Source organism: Microtus oregoni, unplaced genomic scaffold (assembly GCF_018167655.1).
Source record: "Microtus oregoni isolate MIOR12 unplaced genomic scaffold, Mior012 000026F_ref0000081, whole genome shotgun sequence".
In the NCBI taxonomy this organism is placed as follows: Eukaryota; Metazoa; Chordata; class Mammalia; order Rodentia; family Cricetidae; genus Microtus; species Microtus oregoni.
The window spans coordinates 24,796,709-24,817,802 of record NW_024543085.1 but is presented as its reverse complement, the minus strand read 5'-3'; the positions used below and the strand labels follow the sequence as shown (position 1 = coordinate 24,817,802).

The following is a 21,094-nucleotide window of genomic DNA, read 5'->3' as shown; positions in this document are numbered from 1 at the left end:
CCTTCAGTCATGCGCGGTTCCCCGCCTCCCGGACATGCGCATTAGCAGAAATGCGCCTCAGTACTCCTGCGCCATAGAGGCCGGAACTACGTCTCCCAGAAGGCTGAGCGGCAGAGGCCTCTCGGGCCTTCTTTTATTCCTTTATTCTGGAAGATACGTTTGTTTGAACCTAGAGTTATTAGAGGGCGAGACTTCAGGGGGCATACTCTCTTTTTGTGTGTGTGTTATTTTGTTTTTGGCTTTTTGAGACAGGTGCTCATATAGTCCAGGATAGTCTCGAACTTGCAGTGTAGGAGAGAATGACCTTAAATTCCTGATCCCACTGCTACTTTCCACACAGAGTTTGTGTGTAGTTTGTTTGGTTTAAAAAAATTTTGTTGATGTTGTTCCATTTGTTCTTTCGGAGACTCTCGCGCGGGGCGGTGGAGTTGCCGGGCATGGGTGTGAGGTCATAGAGCACCCTGCGGGCCTTAGGGTCTTCTGCTCAGTTCGGTGTATGGTTTGATTTTTTGTTTCTTTCTTTTCCTTCTCCTTCCTCCGTCCCTTCTGTTGTAATTTTAAAACGCCACGAAGAAGCCACACCATGCAGCAGGGCTCACATGGGAAGTTTATTGGAAGAGGAGAGAGAAGGGACAGAGAGGGAGGCAGAGACTAGTCGGTCCTCGGTGACAAGAGTCCTGGAAGATGGGCAGTGCCCACCTTTTAAAAGGCAACGTAGTAACTGTGCACAGGGGTTGTTATTAGTGGCTATAGCTGAGGATATATCCTAATCTCTCTCTCTCTGTCTCTCTCTGTCTCTCTCTCTCTCTCTGTCTCTCTCTCTCTCTCTGTCTCTCTCTCTCTCTCTCTCTCTCTCTCTCTTCTCTCTCTCTCTCTCTCTCTCTCTCTCTCTCTCTCTCTCTCTCTCTCCTTTCTTGATAGGTTTCACTATTTAGCCTAACCTGGCTTCAAACTTTTGGTGGTCCTACTTCCCAAGTACTAGGATTTAAGGCTCGTGCCTCCGCCACACCCCTGCCCCTTTGTTTTGATTTTATTTGGCAGTTTGTTTTTTGAAACCTGCTATATGTAGCCTTTGCTGCCTGGAACTCAGAATGCATGCAGACCAGGCTGCCTTTGACCTTGCAGTGAGTGATCCTACAGCCTCATCCTCCTGAATACTGGATTATAGGAATTCAGCACTAATTCCTCCCTCCTTTGTTTGTTGGTTTTGCCCAGTCAGGCATCAGACTTTCCAATTCTTGCTGCAGTCTGGGATTACAGACGTGGACTACCACAATTGTCCAAGAAAAGATCCTTGCTAGCTGGAAGGTTCAGGTCTAAGTCAGTGTCATGTACGCGTGCACATCAACTATGCTGCGGTTAACAATTACTCAATATATATATATATATATTTAAATTATTTATTATGTATACAATATTCTTCCTGCGTGTATGCCTGAAGGCCAGAAGAGGGCGCCAGACCTCATTACAGATGGTTGTGAGCCACCATGTGGTTGCTGGGAATTGAACTCAGGACCTTTGGAAGAGCAGGCAATGCTCTTAACCACTGAGCCATCTCTCCAGCCCCCTCAATATATATTTTAATTACAAGAAATGGCAAATTGGTGGCACTTTGGTGCTGTAGAGGCAAGGCCTTGTGTTCCTTGCTACATTATATATATATGAACTATATAGCAGTGACCTTAGCGTTTAGGAGGTTGAAGCAGGACTGCCACAAGTTCAAGGTCAGCCTGGACTAGGTAGTAAGACTGTTGGGCCTAGCAAGATGGCTCAGTAAGGGCACTTGCCACACAGTTGATGACTCGAGTTTCCATCCCTGGACCCTACATGGTGGATGGAGAGGAGCAAGTTCTGCGAGTTTTCCTCTGACCTCTGCATTGTGTTCTGGCACACACAGACACACACAGAGGCACACTAAATAGCTAAATAAATGTGAATAATTGATTTTTTAAAACTCATAACAAACAAACAAACAAAAAACAAACCAAACAGGCCGGACGGTGGTAGTGCACCTTAGTCTCAGCACTTGGGAGGCAGACAAGCGAGTCTCTTGAGTTCAAGGCCATCCTGGTCGACAAGAGTTCTGGACAGCCAGAGATACACAGCAAAATCCTATCTCAGAAAGCAAACCAACCAAATTAAAGAATCGGGAAGTTTCCCAGACTCGCACAGTAGAGCTATCCTGGGACTGTGCCGTGTATGGAGGCAGGACTACAGGAGGGGGAGGGGAGGCAAACGGAAGTGATGGTGCCCAGAAAGCAGGTGTGTCTAATGTGATCTGAGTGTCCTCTGAGTTGGTCGGACGTGTTCTCTGCATCCCGATCCTCCCCACATGTGTGAGCAGCCTTGAGCTCTGACTACCCCAGTCAAAAGCTTTTTGTGTGTCTTCTTCACCCTGCCAGACTGTAACTTCAAGCTGCAAGCCAAGATTAACCCATCATCCCTTCAGTTGCTTCCTGTCAGGTATTTGGTCACAACTCCAAGTAAAATAGAAACAATGTGGTCTGGGATGTGGGGGCACACTCGAGTTTCACCCTCGATCCGGCTGTTTTGAGGCTTCCTTTTAGACTTGGCACTGAAATCCTCAGGGCCGTCACAGGATTGGAAGAAGACTGGGGAGAGGCCCTCAGCTGCTCAGCACCTGCTGCCCCACCATGACTGGATGAGAGCAGCTGACCCACTATGTGTGAGTGCCTCAAGTCACAGGGAGGTCAGCAACCCAGCTCACTCTGGGGCAAGGAGGGACAGGCAGGGGGTGAGAGGGTGTGGGGGTGTCGATGGGACCATTTGCCCCAGCCCCCCAGCACAAGCCCTGTGTGAGCACAGGTGGCTGGGTGCTCAAGACAGCAAGCCTACCTTTAGTGGCTGAATGAGCCCTAAGGAGCTGGAGTGCCACGCCCTCACCGCACCAATATTTAGCCACCGTTTATCAAAAGGGGACCAGGAATAGGAGCTAGGGAAGAATGACTATAGAACACCATTTCTGTTCCCAGGAGCTCCCTGCAGGGGCACAGGAAAGGTGAGAAATCTCAGTGGGAAGAGCAGGGGTGCAATAAAGAGAAATTCCGGGGGGGGGGGGGGGCTTGATGGCAGAACCAGAGACAGGAGAGGAAAATGCTTCCTGTCACTTCCAGTGTGACAGGGCAGGGGACATAGTTCTATGCTGCCGTCTGCAGCAGTCTGAGAGGGTTTTTTTTTTTTTTGTGTGTGTTGCTTTTTCTGAGACCTCTCTTAGGTAAAGCTGGTTTTTTGTTCTGTTTTGGTTTGTTTTTTGTTTGTTTGTTTTATTTCAGAAAAGAATTTCAGGAGGAGCCAGTACCAAGGAGAGTTTGAATTTATTAGCGAGATTAATAGAGGTGGTTACACTGCGAGGTTCCCAGGGGAAGGATAGGATCTATTCAGACATGGGTGTGGGCTTCTCAAGAGAGAATGACGTGTCTTAACCATAGCCATGTGCGCTATTTTGGTGATTTCTGAAGTCACATTTCAAAGGGTTACTAAGGAGCTTAACTGAGATCACAGGGTGGTTCCCGATGTGCCCTGGGTAGGCTTACAGCTGGTAACTAAGGTCCTAAATCACAAGAGAAGCCCGAGGAAGTTGTCAAGTTTTCATTGTCAGCAACAGTTTAGTCTTATTTGTTTTTTATTTATTTATTAAAGATTTCTGTCTCTTCCCCGCCACCGCCTCCCATTTCCCTCCCCCTCCCCCAATCAAGTCCCCCTCCCTCATCAGCCCAAAGAGCAATCAGGGTTCCCTGCCCTGTGGGAAGTCCAAGGACCACCCACCTCCATCCAGGTCTAGTAAGGTGAGCATCCAAACTGCCTAGGCTCCCACAAAGCCAGTACGTGCAGTAGGATCAAAAACCCACTGCCATTGTTCTTGAGTTCTCAGCAGTCCTCATTGTCCGCTATGTTCAGCGAGTCCGGTTTTATCCCAGGCTTTTTCAGACCCAGGCCAGCTGGCCTTGGTGAGTTCCCGATAGAACATCCCCATTGTCTTAGTATGTGGGTGCACCCCTCGAGGTCCTGAGTTTCTTGCTCGTACTATCTCTCCTTCTGCTCCTGATTTGGACCTTGAGATTTCTGTCCGGTGCTCCAGTGTGGGTCTCTGTCTCTGTCTCCTTTCATTGCCTGATGAAGGTTAATATTCAGGAGGATGCCTATATGTTTTTCTTTGGGTTCTCCTTCTTATTTAGCTTCTCTAGGATCACTAATGATAGGCTCATTGTCCTTTATTTATGGCTAGAAACCAAATATGAGTGAGTACATCCCATGTTCCTCTTTTTGGGTCTGGCTTACCTCACTCAGGATAGTGTTTTCTATTTCCATCCATTTGCATGCAAAATTCAAGAAGTCCTTGTTTTTTACTGCTGAGTAGTACTCTAATATGTATATATTCCATACTTTCTTCATCCATTCTTCCATTGAAGGGCATCTAGGTTGTTTCCAGGTTCTGGCTATTACAAACAATGCTGCTATGAACATAATTGAGCATATACTTTTGTTGTATGATAGGGCATCTCTTGGGTATATTCCCAAGAGTGGTATTGCTGGGTCCAGGGGTAGGTTGATCCCGAATTTCCTGAGAAACCGCCACACTGCTTTCCAGAGTGGCTGCACAAGTTTGCATTCCCACCAGCAATGGATGAGTGTACCCCTTTCTCCACAACCTCTCCAGCAAAGGCTATCATTGGTGTTTTTTATTTTAGCCATTCTGACAGGACAGTCTTATTTGTAAGAGTCCCAGAAAGCTTCCTGTTTGCAGATGGCCTTAAGCATGGTTCATTGCCATTTTAGCATTTTTATTTGAAGTATCTCTCCAGGAAAGGCGTATTGTCTCTAGGTTGGCAGTCTTCGCAGAATGTGAATTGTACTGGAATTCTTGACTCTCAGCCTTGAGCCAGACTCTGGGAGTGAGGAGGTGCCTTTTCCTTCCAGTCCCAAGAGTCTTTCTGTCCTGCCTCATTCTTGGGACATAAAGGGAAAGAAGAAACCTAAATAGAGAATGAGGAAGCAGACCGGTCACTGAATGGAGTCAGGTTTGGGGGCTGGGGTCACACTGTCTTGGGTCTTGGTGGCATCACTGTGGCGTGCATGGGGATGGCTCTATTGTTTTGGGATCCATCTGGTGAAGTGAACTTTTGCTCTGCTTTGTAGCCTGTTCGCGTACCATTCATGCCTGTATAGAACTCCCAGGGTCAGGAGCTTAGACTGGTTGTAGAGGCCATGGGAGTCTGTCCACACATCAGGGTAGTAACCATAAACAGCCGTGTGCCCCACAGAAGCGTGGAAATTGGCAGTAGTGACTCAGAAGAGGCCAAAGAAAGCTTCCCGGTGGCCAGAAAGGCAGGTGTGGGAAGGCGAAGGTGTTCCGGGCAGAGGCCAGAACTGCAACACAGATATCCGGGAAACCACGGAGCAGGGTGAGGTGCCGAGTACAGAGAGGGACTGGGTCCACTGCCCAACCAAATGGAGAGATGGCTTGAACTCAGGGGAGTGTGGAGACCATCTCCTGGAATGGGACTAGAGCCACAGTGGCCCTGGTCTAAACCAGAGGGACAGGAGGCCTTTATGGGACCTGCTCTAGCTGCATGGAACAGGGAGGGCAGGTCAGGGCCCAGAGATGAGTTCAGAAGCTGCTATGGAGCCCAGGAGACCTGAGCTAGGTCAAGACTTGAGGTGAGGGTAAAGCTGACCTCAGGTCTGACCTCAGGTCTGGAGTGAGGTTCAGGAGTCCATTTGGTTTCTGTTGGGTGAAAAGCGTTACTGCTTGAGCCGGTGGTCACATTTCTTTGTTTTTGTTTTTTGAGACAGGAAAATCTATACATAGACAGAAATCTATGTATCTCTGGCTGTCCTGGAACTCACTATGTAGACCAGGCTGGCCTCGAACTCAGAGAGATCTGCCTTTGCCTCCCAAGTGCTGGGATTAAAGGCGTGGGCTACCACACCTGGCCTTTGTGGTCACAGTTCTGTTTTTTGGGTTTTGTTGTTGTTGTTATTTGTTTGTTTGTTTTTTGGAGACAGGGTTTATCTGTAACTTTGGAGCCTATCCTGGAACTTGCTCTATAGGCCAGACTGGCCTCAAATTCATAGAGATCAGCCTGCCTCTGCCTCCCAAATGTTGGGATTAAAGGTATGCACCACCACCACCCAGCATGGCCACAGTTCTAAGAACCTAATTTGAAGAACATCCTTCAGGTTGGGTTGAATGTAAGCGACCTTCCAGTCACCCTTAATAGTGTCCACTGTCATCTGCCATCTGCTAACCTTCCAGTAACCTAGTGTGAGACTAATTCTCCACCAGGTCCTCTCTCGGGGAACATTCCAGACTTCTTGATTTCCCCAGGCCCTGCCCTCAGCCTGGGGTCTGGCCTCCGTGTGGCCCTCTATCCGGGGTCAGGGGACAGCAGTGGACAAGCACACCCCCCATAAAGAACAGCTCAGCCTCCGCAACGGCTACACTTTATTTGGTGTTTTCCACATGTGCAAAAGTTTCCCACGAAGTTGGGCCCCACAATGTGTAAAAAAGACCCCCGACAAGGCAGAGCTGTGAAACCATAAAAAATAATAATAAAACAAGAGAAATCAGTCTTCCAGGAAGCCTGGCGTGGGCAGAGCACATCACTTGGGGCCAGTCCACAAGCCACGGGCTGCTTGTTCCGGCTCCATTTTCTTCTCTTTGTTCTTTTCCAAGTCCCGCACTCTAGGGCTGTGGCCACCAGAGGGCGGGATAGAGTCCTCAGGCCTGGCCCTTTGTGAGGGTGACTTCTCCCACACAGACACCCCAACTCAGTGCTTGCCCACTGGCTTCAGCCCCACTATGATCCTGGGGCTTCCACAGACCCCCAACCCCTGTCTAACCCCTTGCCCCTGAGCCTGACTCCAGTCTGCCCTCACGCCACATGGGAGGGACACTGATCCCAGACAGATAAAGGCCCTCCACCCCTCACGGGCACGGTAGGGAGGAGGGTTGCGCCACTCACTTCACACCCAAGGCAGGTGTTTTAGTGTCTGATTCTGAGAGTGTGCATAGGGTTGTGGCACTTTGGTGTGGGTGTGAGTTTGGCAGGAGGTGGGGGGGCCTGGGCTGGGGGAGGCACTTGTGGGATTCAGGGCACGTTGACCTTGAAGGGGCTTCCAGGGACACTTTCATCACCCCATTTGACAATGAGGATGTAGTCTCCTTTCTCCTTGACAGTGTAGGTGACGTTGTAAACGCGGTTCCCCACGTGCTTCACGTAGACCTCTTCACAGGGGGTCTTGGGCCCATGCACGCCCACCATCATCATGTTGGTGCCTGGAGGGGGAAGCAAAGAGGAGCGGCTCACCCCAGGGCCACCAGCAGCCCCCCCTCAGCTTCCTGTCCCCCCCCCCCCCCCCCCCCCCGCGCCCCCAGACCAGCCTCTTGACTGGAAGTTACCTGCTTTGCTGCAGTCCACAGTGAATGAGTTCTTCTGACCCACAAAGGCCTGGGACAGACCAGGGCCCCTTGTCACCACCTTGCTGGCATCTGAGGAGAACTTGGGGATGGAACTATAACTGGCGCCCCGGCTTGAGGAGGACTTCGTCACGGTCTCCACCAGGACTGTGGATGTTTCGTGAAGGCTGTGGCCTCCAGACAACCGGGGACCTGAAGGGCAGAGGAGGTGGCCAAGGGCCTGGTCAGAAGGACTTCTGTCCTTTTCTAGGACACTGACATGCTTCTGGGATGGGCCTCGGTAACCCTCCTGCCCTCAGCTGCAGCTCTGGAAGGATGAAGCCTACTCCAAACAAGCCGCTCCCAGCCCACTCCACTCCCTGCTATTCCTGGACCTGAGCCACTTCTGGCTCCATCCCTCCTTCTCCAGGCTTCTTCCAGGGACTCAGGTTAGCTCACAGGAGTATGGCTTTAAAACAGAGCAAATTAGAGGTCTAGCTCAGTAGTACTTGTCTAGTACTGACATGGTTCTGGTTTAAACCCCAGCATTGAAAAAAAGTTGTGTTTTTCTTTAAAAAAAAAATGTATTTACTCATTATGTACATAATATTCCTTCTGCATGTACACCTCCATGCCAGAAGAGGGCGCCAGATCTCATTACAGATGGTTGTGAGCCACTGTGTGGTTGCTGGGAATTGAACTCAGGACCTCTGGAAGAGCTGCCAGTGCTCTTAGGCTCCGAGCCATCTCTCCAGGCCCAACTCTACAGGATGGAATGCTGCCTAGTCAGGCCCTCCCCCACCATGGTTACTTGACCATAACTGAGGGCACACTACAATCGGATGTGGCTGGCCACTAGAGCCAGCCAGCCAGGCTTGGGCTGTATGAAGCTTCTCTGTCCAGGATACTCACCTGTGACCTTTGCTTTGAAGGGGCTGCCCACAATGTGCTGAGGGCCACCATACTTGATGGCAATGAGGTAGTTACCAGGGGCCATGGGAGTGTAAGTGACTACATGGCCCTCGGGGCACTCCCGACAGTCCAGCTGCACCTTGGAAGGGCCATCAATGGTGACAGACAAGGCCCCTGAGCCTGCGTTCTGGGTGTTCACAATGAACTCCGAGGACACACCTGGAGAACAGAGGATGAAGGTTAGAAAGAGCGCAGCCCAGAATGGAGCCCTGGGGTCCGTGGGCAACACTGCAAGTCCATACCAACAAGTGTCTGACCTCCCAATGGGTGTCTGACCACACCCCCGAATCTAACCTTGCTCCCCACCTAGCTCCACACACTCACCGGTAGTGCCTCCCTCAAGCCCGGGTCCGTAGGCTGACACCAAGCCCGGGTCCCCAGCTTGGCTCTGCTCGCCAACGCGGATCTTGAAGGGGCTTCCAGGGATGTGGGCGCCATTGAACTTGACGTCAATTGAGTGGACGCCATTCTCATGGGGAATGAAGCGGATGGTGTGCTTATCTGTGGGGCAGAAGCTTGGTGAGCGAGCCTCCACCTTTCTCCACCCTTCCCCGGAGATCCCGGACTGGCAGGAGATGGTAGGGGCAGGGCCAGCTCACCACTGTCCAGCTCGGAAACATAACACTCCTCCACAGCTCCTGAGGGCGTGTGTACCCTAGCATCGATCACGCCCCGGGCCCCATTGAGCTGCACCGCGAAAGATGCCGGCTGGTTCACCTTAAGCCCCGTCTCCTGCAAAGACCACAGAGCATAGTCAGAGTCCTAGGAAGCTGGAGCAAAGGCAGTCTTATCTGCAGCCCAATGCTCCCATCACTCCAGCACGGCCCCTGCCTGCGGCCCAGATGGCAGGGATGGGCTGAGAAGGGAAAGGCTGGTCTGCCTCTCTCTACATCCACCTGCAATGGGGTGGGCACCCTGCTGGGTACCACATATGATGAGGAGTGATGTATCTGTCTCCACTGAGGAAGAGAGGTCAGACGCTGAACAATGCAGGCCTGTTAGCAGAGTTTGACAGTGCACACAGAGTCTGGACATGGTGGGCTGAGTGTAGACTGCCCCAAGGACACTTCTTGAAGGAGGTGACCAAGGGGGAGAAGTGGGGAGAACACAGGCAGGGCTCAGGGGTAGGGGGATGGAGCTTGGGCTAGAGCTTGGGTTCGCTGTTGGTTGATAGGATTGCACTGCAGGGCAGCTAAAAGGGCGTGGGGCAAAGCCTCCTCCCTGTCCGGACACAGCAGCTCTGTGACAGAGTATCCATTTCCTGTGTGGCTTGCTGAAAGCCTGCATGGACACATTCCCGTATGGCAGAAGGAAAGGAGATCTTTCTAAATGTCACAGCAGGAAAAAGTATAGCTGGTCCCAGTGGCCAGGAGAGTCGCCCAGACTCTGGCTACAAGTGCCCGCTCAGGAGTCCTTTGCAAACTAGCTTAGGCTTATTTTGTATTGGTTTTATGTACATATTCTCATGAACTCATTAGCTGCAAAAACGTTCTGAGGAAAGTGGAAGGAATGCAGTGACAAGAAATGTCAGCTCTCAGGAAGGACAGGGCTTGTGAAAAGCACAGACAAGGTACAGAGCCAAAGGAGAAGCATTCACTGGGGTGCGGACATGCTCCCCTGAGGGCCCTGACCCATGCTGTATACGGTGGGAGAAGGGGCTGCAGCCAGCTCATCTGCCAAGGTCACTGCCCTCCTCGACCCCACCCCACCCTCCATCTCTCAGGTCCCACCCGGGCACAGACCTGGAGGCTGGTGACGGTGAGTCTGCGAGCATCGTCTGAGAGAGAAGCCACAGGCACCACAAAGGGGCTGTCTGGGATGTGCTCATCATTGAACTTGATGGAGACCTCATAGTCACCTGGGGAAGGAGACTAGTCAGCAGTTTCCAGGATGTGGGCGGAAGGGGCAAACCACTCCCAGCCCAGTCTCATCCCAGGGCAAATTCACTGTATCGGGGCTCAGCTCTGAGAAGGTGAAGGGTCTTGGAGTGGAAGGGGGATAGGAACTGGTGGAGAAAGTCCTGCAGCCCCAGGCATCCTTTGGTCTGGTCAGCAAACAGAAACCCGGGATCGATGAGGGCAGCCGGGGCAGCCCACTCCCCACGCAACTGTGAACGCCTACCTGGCTCCTGGACAACGTAGGAGACGCCACAAGAACCATCTTTGCGGTCTTCAAATGCAATCTCTGCCTTGCTGGGACCTTCCACAGCAATAGACAGGCCCCCGGCACCAGCTTCTCGGGTCCAGATGCTAAACTCGGCTGTATTCGGGGCAACAGGGGAAGGGTGGCGCCTGAGAACGGCTGCTTCTCACACTGGCTGCCCCGTCCCTAAACTCTCCCTGGCCTCTGCCCCTTACCTGGCACGCCAGCTACACCTCGCTCCAGCCCTGTGCCTCCGGCCCGCACCTTGTGGGCACCACCTTCACCTAGTGGACCCACGGTGAACTGAAAAGGGCTTCCGGGTACGTGTTGGCCACGGTACTTGACGGCGACTGTGTGGGGACCCATCTCCTGGGGCACAAAGCGCACACTGTATGCGCTGTCCTCGCCCTCAACGATCTCTGCGGCTTCCGTCTTTCCAGACGGGCTGGTCACCTGGGCTGTCATGTCCTGAGAGCTGGCCTCACCTGAAGGGTTGGAGTGATATCAGGCCAATGAGAGGCTGTATCTGGTTTCCATGGTGCCCTCCCTCCTCAGCAAACCCCCTTCTCTGCTCAGACCTGTCCTGGCCATCTAGGCCAAGGTGGCCAGAGATGGGGCCATTCTATCTCACAAAACAGGAGGCCCCCGTCTCCCTGTGAGGACCCCAGTTCCCAGTGCACTGCTCACCTTCCTGCTGCCGGGTGATGCTCCCGAAGGAGCCTAGGCGTTCCCGGCCTAGGAAATCGCCAAAAACAGCAGGGAAGGGGTCTCCGCCAACCTGGGTGGACTCTTCCACCCGGACTTCACGCTTGGTCTCCCCACCCCGCGTCTTGCTGATCTCGGTCCGCTCCGTGCGGGTGTACGTGTGGCTGCTGCGCGTGAAAGTCCGCGTCAGGCGCTCCTGGGCGGACACCATCTGAAACCAGTTTCCTAGAGAAAGCCCGGAGCCAGGAGGTGAGGAGGGAGGCAAGCAAGCCAGAGGCCCCAGTGCAGGTTCATGCAGCAAGTGCACCCCATGGCCAGCCCCGCGCCCCCCCCCCCCGCTCCCCCCGCTCCCCCCCCCACCCCCCCCCCACCCCCCCCACCCCCGGCTTTCCTCCGCCTTGGCTGTCTACCTGGGATCTTGAGGTTGAGATCGCAAGTGCTGCCAATGGTGGCAATGGAAGGCGCCTGTCTGCGCCGGGTGATACTTTCCTTCATGCGTCCCTCGCCGGTTACCTTCACGGTGAAGGGGCTTCCTGTGAGGGAGAAGAGGAGAATCAGGGTCATGGGTCCCCTGCCTAGTCACCAGATCTGTCCCCATCAAGCCGCAGCCCAGAGCCTTACCAGGCACGTGTTTGTCAGCAAACTTGATGTTGATAATGTAGGTGCCGGGTTCCGTTGGGCAGTAGGTGACTTTGCATGTCCCATCTTCCATATCCTCACAGTTAATGTCCACCTTGCTAGGACCTTCGATGCTCAGCCCTAGGCCTCCATACCCTACGGGAAGGGTAAGGAAATGTCTCCCCTGAGCCTATGACATCACACTCACATTGCTCTCCTGACCCATACTGTAGACTCCGCCTAGACAGATGCCCCGTGAGTACAGTGGCCACTGAGGAGAAAGGCACCATGAGAGGTAGAGAGGCAAGCCGAGGGTTTGCCATCAAGGTCCACTGTAGAGGCCTTCTGGAAAATTCTGTACTGCAGTCCTGTTAGATTCCAGGGAGTGGGGACCAACAAGCTCACGACAGCTGAGCTTTCTCTTAACTGTGACAGAACTGGCTGTGGAACTTTTCCCCCAGTGGGCTCTAGGCGGAATCCCAACAGGCCCCAGAAGACCAGGGGAAGAGGCTGTGGCCAGAGGGGAGAGGTCTTGGACAGAAAAGAGGGACAAGAACCAGTGGGATGCCAGCTAGAACAAGGAGGGGACCGGGGTGAGAAGTACCTGCATTGCGAGTATCCACGATGAACTCTGCCACCTGGAAGGTCTGCCCCTCGGAAAGGCCCTTGCCCCAGACTCGAACTTTGCTGGCATCTCCGATCTCTGAAGGCCCCACCAAAATCTTAAAGGGGCTGTTGGTGACGTGCTTGCCACTCTTGCGTACGCTCACCACATGTTCGCCCACCTCCTTGGGGGTAAAGGAGATCCCTGTGGAGGGGAGACATTAAGCAGAACATCCCTAAGGCCTCCCCCACTCAAGCATCCCCCCCACGAATCACTGTGCTCACCAATGTGTCTGTTGGGCAAGCGTTTTAGCAGGCACGGCTCCTCGTTGCCTGAAGGGGCACGGATGCTGGCCGTCAGCTGGCTGAGGTCACTCTCAGTGATCTTCAGGGACACATCCGTGGAGGTGCCCACATTCAGCTGTGATGTCCTCATTGAGTCGTCACCTGTGAGGGAGTTGGGATGGGTCAGGCTGTGGGCTCCAGACAGATTCTAGCATCCCCGGTCTGCATTTGCCTTAACAAACAACCTCAGAAGGACCCAGCATCCCTTTTCTCTGTGCCGGTCTCAGTCCAAGAAGGGCTAAGTCCCTGCTTGAACCTTTATGTATTTAATCCTGAGTCACGTGGTATGACTGAACAAAACGCTGGACTAGACGACTAGACTCTGTATGTCTCTGTCACAGTGCTAAGCTGTCTCTGGGCTTTCTCAGGGTACCACAGGCGTGCCAATGCCCTACGTTTTCAAGGGTAATTTGAAAGTGAAATGATTTCTTTTTTCAAGACAGGGTTTCTCTGTGTAACAGTCCTGACTATGCTGGAACTCTCTAACTCACAGAGATCCTCCTGCCTCTGCCTCCCAAGTGCTGGGATTAAAGGCATGCACAACCACTGCCTGGCTGGCTGGCTGGCTGGCTTGCTTGCTTGCTTGCTTGCTTGCTTGCTTGATTGATTGATTGATTGAGTCAGGGTCTTTCTGTGTAGTCTTGGCGGCCCTGGAGCTCACTGTGTGTAAACCAGGCTGGCCTTGAACTGACATCGATGACCACGTCTTTTAAAGTATGGGTGGGGGATGTTTTTCATCTGTTGTGGAGAGCAGCATCTTTACATTTATCTCAAGATGCTCTCCTCCTTGCCAGCAGTCCCTGCCCAAACATCCCGAGTCACCGACGTGTGTGCGTGGCGGGTTGTGCATGCCCGGATGTGCGCCTCACCTGTGATCTTGGCTGTGAAGGGGCTCCCCGGTATGTGCTTGTCGTCAAAGCGCACTATGATGCTGTAGTCTCCAGGTGCTGTGGGCAGGTAGGACACGGTGCATGTGCCGTCCTTGTTGTCCTTGCAGGTGATCTCTGCCTTGGATGGGCCCTCCACAGCCAGGGACAGCCCCCCTGTAGGAGAAAGCAGGCTGAGATCAGAGGTGCCCTTGTGCCCGCACCCGCTAAGTCCCCTCGCCTCTCTCGGCAGCTTTCCTCACCTTCCCCAGCATCCTTGGTGACAATTGTAAAGGTGGCAGGCTTGTTGACCATGCCATGGCTCAGACCTGGACCGTAGGCACTGACATGGCGGCTGTTGATGGCGTCCACGTAGAATTGCAGAGGGCTCCCTGGTAAAGTGACAGATAAGGTTGGATCAGCACAAGGGCAGGGGTTTCCCATACCCATGCTGGCCCCCAGCGTCTTCAACAGCCTTGGGTGCTGAGCCCCATGTTCCTGCCATATGGACCCGGCTCTTAAAATTCCATCACCCACCAGGACCCCCCCTTGGTGCCTGTGCATGGCAGGTGCTTAAATACTTCTTTAAAGGAGGAAGGCAGGACCAATATGGCGTCAGCGTCTCTTGCCACAGCCTCACCCTGCCCACAACTCACCAGGGATGTGGTTGCCATCATATTTGATCCCCATCTGGTGCAGGCCTTTCTCCGTCGGCGCATATCTCACTGTGATGGTACCATCTTTGTTGTCGGTGATGTTGGGACGTGCTGTCTTACCAGAGGGCATCCGCACCTCCCCTGCAGGGCAGACACACTTACATGAGGGTCCCTGGCTTCTCCCACCAGAAGCCCCGCCTGCCCCAGGGCCTGCTCTTGTGTGACTCTGCTTTGACCAGAGGCCAAACACTGGGAGGCAGCCTCTCTGGGAACAGAAGGATGATGCTGAACAGGAAGACAGGGGGCTTGAACCTGAGTTCTAGCTCCGTCCAACCTGTGGGACCCAGACTCATTTGTTTTCTCTCTCTGGGCCCCAGTGCTCATCGCTACACCTGAGCTTAGATAAAAGGTTAACGAGCACACTCAGTTCTCATCAGAGCCTCGTGTGTGCAGGGCCCATTACCTGTGAGCTCCCCTTTCTGCACGGTGAAGGGGATGACCAGGTTGAAGGGCCTCAGCATGGACTCCAGTGGCTCCACAGGCACCACGGGCTCCTCTGTGGCCTGTAGCAGGTGAGAAGAAAGAGCATTGGCAGGGAGGGCTTGGGGGTGTGGCCCTGCCGTGTGACTGAAGCCAGAGAGAACGAGGAAAGAACAAGAAGGTTAATAATGAAACCCGAGTGGCAGGAGAAGTGTGTCAGCTGCAAAAGGAGGGGTGCCGTACCCAGCTCTGGGCTCCCTCTGCCCATCCTAATGCCTGCCTGTTCCCCAAGAGGCCCAACCACGGCCCAAGCCTGCAGAAGAATAGGAGGAAGAAGTGAAGGAAGTGGGGAAGAGAAGGATGGTGAGGCCTGTCATGGGAAGCTCTAGTACCCAGTGTGTGGGGCAGGTGCCAGGCCGAAGAGGGGCATAGGGCTGGTGCAGCTGCAGCACTTCCTCGGGCTCCTCCACATGAGGCAGGGGGTCACAGGCCTGAGAAGCAATGCACAGGGCACACAGTGTGGTGGGACCTAGAGCCCAGGACTGCCTCAGAGTGACACAGGACTGAAGTTATGGGTGAGTACCTCAGGTGTCCCACTCTTGTCCCCCAGGACCACCTCTGTGGAGACAGAGGAGCCAGGGACAGAGAAGAACACAGTGATCCCCTCCAGAGAGGGAGGATATCCCTGAGGCCAGGGGAGGAGCTGGGCTGCATCCTTGCACTTTGGGAGACTGCAGGGACTACAAAGGCTCGATTCTAGAACACTCTGACTCCAGCATCCACTCATCGGCGCGGGGACAAGGTTTTTCATTTCCTCAAGGACAGCTTCTAGGATCCCTTGCAGCGACCAGGAGGCATACTCTACACTCCCCACCCCTGCCCTCCTGCCCACTGTGGCCATGAACTTACCAGCACATGGAAGGGGCTGTTGGGGATGTGTTCGCCCCCAAAGCGGATGGTAATGACGTATTTGCCTGGCTCGGGTGCTGTGTAGTAGATATCGAAGGTGCCATCGTGGTTCTCAACTACATCCACGTCGAGCTCTGCCCCATCTGGTGTGGATACTGTGCAGGTAACCTTTCCCTTGCCTGCTGCCTTGGCGTCGACTGTGATCACAGTCTCCTCTCCGATCTGGATTCGGGGACCCAGGCAGGCACCTGCCACAATGAGAAAACCAGATCAGGGGCTGTGGAGGTCATGCCTAACTCTCTCTTCTCCAGTTGCTCCCAGAGTCTCCAGCCCCTAGCAAAGAAAGAAAGAGGTTACTCACCCAGTCCATGGCCTCCAATGGACACTGGAAATAGATAAGAACGTTAGGCAATAAAGGTTCAAGATGAGCTAGTATATGTGTGTGTGTGTGTGTGTGTGGTGTGGTGTGTGGCAGGTCTGGAACAAAGGAGACAGTCCCTTTGCCAGCATCCCCCAGGGACTGGACTGGGGGCCTAAATGCACTTTATGGGGGCTGACTGGTGAGAAGGGATGCAGAGCTGGTGCTCACCTGTAACAAGGCACTTGCTGGCATCCCCTGTAGGCAGGGCATGAATGCGGAAGGGCGAGTAAGGGATCTCATCCCCGCCATACTTGATGGTGATGGTGTATCGGCCACTCATGTCCGGCAGGTAGGACACCGTGTATGTGCCATCCCCATTGTCTCGGATGTTGGCCTTCTTAGGTTTGCCCTCGGGGTCCTAGGGGAGAAAGAGAGGTCACGTCTGCCTATGTCCACAGAGACCGGCTGGGAAGGGGGCTGTGCCTAGACTCACCAGGATCTGGACAGTGAGCAGCCCCTCCCCAGCATCCCGAGCATCAATGGTGAACTCCACCGGTAGACTGGCAGGGATGCCGGAGGCGTTGAGGCCAGGGCCACTGGCCCGCACCTTGCTAGCATCGTGGGCTGGAAGCACTTTGATCTTGAAAGGGCTTGAAAAACAAAGAATGGACAGTCGGTAGGGAGTTGGAGCTTAGGGAAGAGGAACAACTCTGCAAGGGTGGCGTGAAGGGGCTGGTTCCTGGGCCCAAGGGACATGAGCCTTGGAGGAAGTCTCTGAAGGACCCTTTTAGCATAGTCTGAGCAGTTTTTTCCCCAAAGGAGGATGCTGTTATTTATCTAAAGAGGCGAGTACCTAGGCTTCCTGTGGCTTTTTTCCTAGATGTTGATTTGGTATCAAAGTTCCTGGGGTGATATTATCTTCAGGGCAGAGAACCCTGGAGTGGAGCAGGATGGGGTAGCCCCAGGAAGGAGGTTCAGCCAAATAACGGGGACTCTGTCCAAGTCCTAACCCTGAAGGTGTGGCCCCAGGAAAAGCTCTCTAGAGCTCAGTGTGGATTGCCCAAGGCTGGTCCTCACCTGCGTGGCACCTCTTGGTCCGCATACTTCACAGCTACCGTATAGGGCCCATCAGTGGCCGGCGTGTAGTGGACAGTGTGGGTGCCGTCGCCATTGTCCCGCACCTCTACAGGCTCAGCCACACCTGGACAAAGGTGAGAGGTGGGGTCAAGAGGGCCTCCTGGAACCTCACTCCCCTTCTGTCGCTTACCCCAGACGTTCCGTACCTGTGGGGCCCAGCACAGCCACCTGCAGTGGAGCCCGGCCAGCTTGACTGCAGTCCACTGTGAAGGTCTGAGGCACTCGAGCCCTGACGCCAGTCCCTAGGCCGGGTCCTGAGCACTTCACCTTCCCAGGGTCCACCACATCCTTCACAGGAACTCGGAATGGGCTTCCTGGGAGGAGGAGGAGAAGGTGGTGTTAGCCTCTACCCACTGCCCAGGAAAGTCTGTCTCCCTGTGCTGAGAATCCAAGATGGAGGCGACCTGCTACTGAGAGGCCCACAGGGACAACAAACCAACACGGGAAAGCAGTTTGGAACTTGCTAAGAAACAAACAAACAAACAAACAAAAAAACCAAGAGTAGGCAAATTTGACTGCAGACTGAGGCTGGCTGGGAAAAACCTCACTTGGGCTCAGCCCAGGAAGAAAACCCTCCTAAATCATTAAAATGTAAAAAAATGGAATATTTTAAAAAACAACTTCTGTTTCTGACACTGTGGCTGAAATATGAAGAGGTTATGCAAAATTCTATCGGGAGAAAACAGTGTCTGGTTTCAGCAGACCGGCTCCTCTAATAACGGAAGACGACTCGACACACCCAAGCGTCCGTACAGGACACCAAATCTAGGGAGCGGACCAAAGAGCAGGGTCTGGGGCTGCAGGCGAGGGCCTCTGGGAATGAACTGGAGGGCTATCACATCCACAGCGCCTCACACCTGCTTCTGCCCTCTGCAAATCTCCACATCCCCCTGTCTGTCCAGTTTCCCTTGTGACCCCAGCCTCTCTTTGCCCACCTGGGATGGGCTGTCCCCCAAAGGTGATGTTGACATCATAGTCTCCCGGGGTGAAGGGGATGTACTCCACTGTGCAGCTGCCATCCTTGTTGTCCTTGCAGGACATCTTAGCTTCTGAGGGGCCCTCAATGGCTAGGCCAAGGCCCCCTGTGCCAGCACCCCTATAAAAGAACACTTCTGTCAGCTGTGCTAGAGCCAAGGAAATTATGGAAGGGTCTGGGGGTCAGAGAGGAACGAAGGGGGCAGGCTGTGGGGCCCAGTGCTGGAGAAAGGGACGGCATGAGCTGTGGGAACGCAGGGAGAACGATCCCTGGTCACCCCTGAAACAGGATAAAGTGAGTGACTGGACAAATGGGCAGGGGTCAAGATGGACATGACTTTGGGTCAGAGTGAGGCAAAGAGAAAGATACCTGGTTTCCACAGTGAAGCGGTTGGCCTTGTTGACCAAGCCACCCTCCAGGCCTGGCCCAAAGGCCCGCACTCGGGTGGGGTCACAGCCCTCGGTCACACCCACTCGGAAGGGGCTCTTGGGCACGGCTACTTCGTCATACAGCACCTCCACCAAATGCACCCCTGGAAGCCGGTCACAGCGTCAGCCAGGGGCCACAGAACCCTCTTCCTTGCCCCCATCCCCAACATGCCATGATCCAGCCCCACTCCTACAAACACCTCACCTTCTTCATAGGCGGTGTACTGCACTCGGTAGGTGCCATCCCCATTGTCTGTCACATAGGTATCTGTCTTAGCCCCCGAGGGGTTGAGTACACGAGCCGTCACGTGGTTGCCACCCGTGGCTGTTAGAGACCTCGCATCCACAGTAAATTCAGTGGTCACCTCCCGCAGGACACCTAGATCCGGGGAGGCAGACTCAGCCTTCATGCTGCCCCTTCCTCATCCCACACTCCACAGCTCTTCTTCCGGGTAGAGCCTAGCCTCCTCTCTGCACCCCGTGAGGCTCAGGCCTCTCCTCCTCACACCTCTGCCTCTGCCCCCTTCACGGTTTAGCGCCATCCTTTGCCCTTGCTGGTACCACGCCAGGCTGAGGACTGTGTCCGTCTTGCCTCTGCTCAGCTTATTCCAGTTGAGTCCGGCTCTCTTGCAAGCAGCCCACTCACATAACTACCCCCTGATTCTTGGTGCCCACCACAACACAGCTTTCCCGCTGTGCCGCTTTATGTAGTCTCGGCTTTATTGGGTCTGAGATGCCTTCAATGGACGAGTTCAAAGATCTTACCAGAAAAGTGCCCAGGGGCAGATGCCATTTTGTCACAAGAGCAGAGACTAATAATCTTCATGCCCTGTCGAGCCCCCTCGTTCCTTTTCTGGGGTGCTGAGCCCCCGAAACCTCCATTTGTTCATCCCCCAGCTCTCCTCCCTCCTTCCTGACCTAGTCCCACAACTTGGCACTGTGGGCGGCTCCTCTCTTACCATGTGGCTCCACACCAGGCCCGGAGACCTTGATGCCACTGGTATCAACTGCAGGCTGCACGTGGACACGGGTGGGGAACTTGGGTATGGGGTGGCCGCCATACTTGATGGTGATGGTGTAGGTGCCCGGGAAGGCAGGGCTGTAGGTGATGTGGTAGGTGCCATCCGCGTTGTTGTGGATCAGCACCTCGGCTTTGACGCCAGCATCGGACAGGATCTCAATGGTCAGCTCGGCCTCGCCCGCTTCCGAGCAGTCCACAGTGAAGGTGGCTGCCTCGCCGGCCTTGCCACGCTCCAGGCCCGGCCCACTGGCCCTCACCTTGCTTGGGTCGAACACAGGCTGAATGGTGGCCTTGAAGGGTGAGCCAGGGATGTGGGCTTCAGCAAACAGGATGTTGATGGTGTACTCGCCTGGCTCTGTGGGCAGGTAGCTGACAGCACAGGATCCATCGCCATTGTCCTGGCACTCGATCTTGGCTTCGCAGGGGCCCTCAACAGTCAGCCCCAGGCCTCCGGTGCCAGCCCCTTTGGTGTCAATGGAGAAGGGGGCAGGAGTGCCTACAAGCCCGCCCTTGAGACCAGGGCCATAAGCGCAGACCTAGGAAGAGAAGCACACATGTCAGTCCCCTGAACTCGGCTTCTGCCGCGCTCCCAGACTCTGCAGCTGTGACCTAGCTGTGACCTCGGGCGGTAGCAGCTACCACAGAGTCTTCACGACTCCAGGAGGGGACACTGAGGCAGAGACGACGCCACAGTGGATCAGGGTCTGATTCCAAGGCCAGGCTCTGAGACCGGTCCTACACAAAGGATGGTCCTGGCCCTGGATGCGCCTGCTCCAGGCATGCATGTCCTGCTGATCTCTGCCGATAACTAACTCACCCATATTTTCTACCGGCCCCCAACTCCTGGATCCCACCAGCCCCTATGTATTTACCTTGGAGGGGTCAGGAGGCAGGACACCTTCCACAGTAAAGGGGCTGCCAGGTACTGGGTGACCATCGTAGGTGATGTCCACTTTGTAAGGTCCCTCTTCAGGAGGCATGTAGCGCACGGCCTGGGCTTCAGCTCCACCCCCAGGCTCCAGTTTGCAGGGGATAGGTCGTCGGGAGGGTGAGGTCATCCGCACATCTAGTTGACCCTGACCACCAGCCCCTCTTGTGTTCACTGAGAAGGCCTGTTCCTGTCCCACAGCCACCTCTGCATGGGGCAAGGGACAACGTGAGCAGAGACTCCAGACACTCACCCAATACCCTGCAATCCCAGGGTGGCTCTTCACTTACTGCTATTAAGGCCTTGTACTTTGACCTTGCTGAGATCCAATGGGGGAGCTACATTTACCACAAAGGGACTTTTGGGGACAGGGTCCCCACCGTACGTCACTGTTACTGCCATGTTGCCCTGTTGGGTACAAGAGAAAGACGGAGTGGCTTAGATATAACCTGGTAACAGCCCCTTGAACTCCACAGCTCACTGAAAGGGTCTGATGTTGGGGAGCGCACATTCAGACCCCATCAGCA

The 21,094-nt window shown here is 54.2% G+C and overlaps 1 protein-coding gene across 2 annotated transcripts in view; it reads right to left on the bottom strand.

The window, feature by feature from the left end:
• Positions 1-6,449: 6,449 nt before the first annotated feature.
• The window catches only part of Flnc (filamin C), a 28,040-nt gene continuing 13,395 nt past the window's right edge, over positions 6,450-21,094 (bottom strand). Inside the window, exons 19-48 of one of the 2 annotated variants that reach the window (XM_041675470.1) lie at positions 20,858-20,975; positions 20,512-20,774; positions 19,578-20,175; positions 18,824-18,997; positions 18,560-18,722; positions 18,150-18,310; positions 17,361-17,528; positions 17,155-17,278; positions 16,571-16,727; positions 16,306-16,495; positions 16,078-16,101; positions 15,717-15,964; positions 15,200-15,298; positions 14,791-14,890; positions 14,328-14,468; positions 13,935-14,063; positions 13,675-13,848; positions 12,746-12,907; positions 12,462-12,665; positions 11,861-12,013; positions 11,650-11,772; positions 11,222-11,464; positions 10,750-11,019; positions 10,514-10,651; positions 10,135-10,250; positions 8,992-9,124; positions 8,717-8,893; positions 8,333-8,551; positions 7,424-7,633; positions 6,450-7,300 (exon numbers count right to left, since the gene is read on the bottom strand). In XM_041675470.1, the coding sequence (XP_041531404.1) occupies positions 7,113-7,300; positions 7,424-7,633; positions 8,333-8,551; positions 8,717-8,893; positions 8,992-9,124; positions 10,135-10,250; positions 10,514-10,651; positions 10,750-11,019; positions 11,222-11,464; positions 11,650-11,772; positions 11,861-12,013; positions 12,462-12,665; positions 12,746-12,907; positions 13,675-13,848; positions 13,935-14,063; positions 14,328-14,468; positions 14,791-14,890; positions 15,200-15,298; positions 15,717-15,964; positions 16,078-16,101; positions 16,306-16,495; positions 16,571-16,727; positions 17,155-17,278; positions 17,361-17,528; positions 18,150-18,310; positions 18,560-18,722; positions 18,824-18,997; positions 19,578-20,175; positions 20,512-20,774; positions 20,858-20,975 (5,367 nt within the window). In that variant the 3' untranslated portion in view covers positions 6,450-7,112. The remainder of the gene's footprint in view (positions 7,301-7,423; positions 7,634-8,332; positions 8,552-8,716; positions 8,894-8,991; positions 9,125-10,134; positions 10,251-10,513; positions 10,652-10,749; positions 11,020-11,221; positions 11,465-11,649; positions 11,773-11,860; positions 12,014-12,461; positions 12,666-12,745; positions 12,908-13,674; positions 13,849-13,934; positions 14,064-14,327; positions 14,469-14,790; positions 14,891-15,199; positions 15,299-15,716; positions 15,965-16,077; positions 16,102-16,305; positions 16,496-16,570; positions 16,728-17,154; positions 17,279-17,360; positions 17,529-18,149; positions 18,311-18,559; positions 18,723-18,823; positions 18,998-19,577; positions 20,176-20,511; positions 20,775-20,857; positions 20,976-21,094) is intronic. The other variant, XM_041675471.1, reaches the window with a different exon arrangement.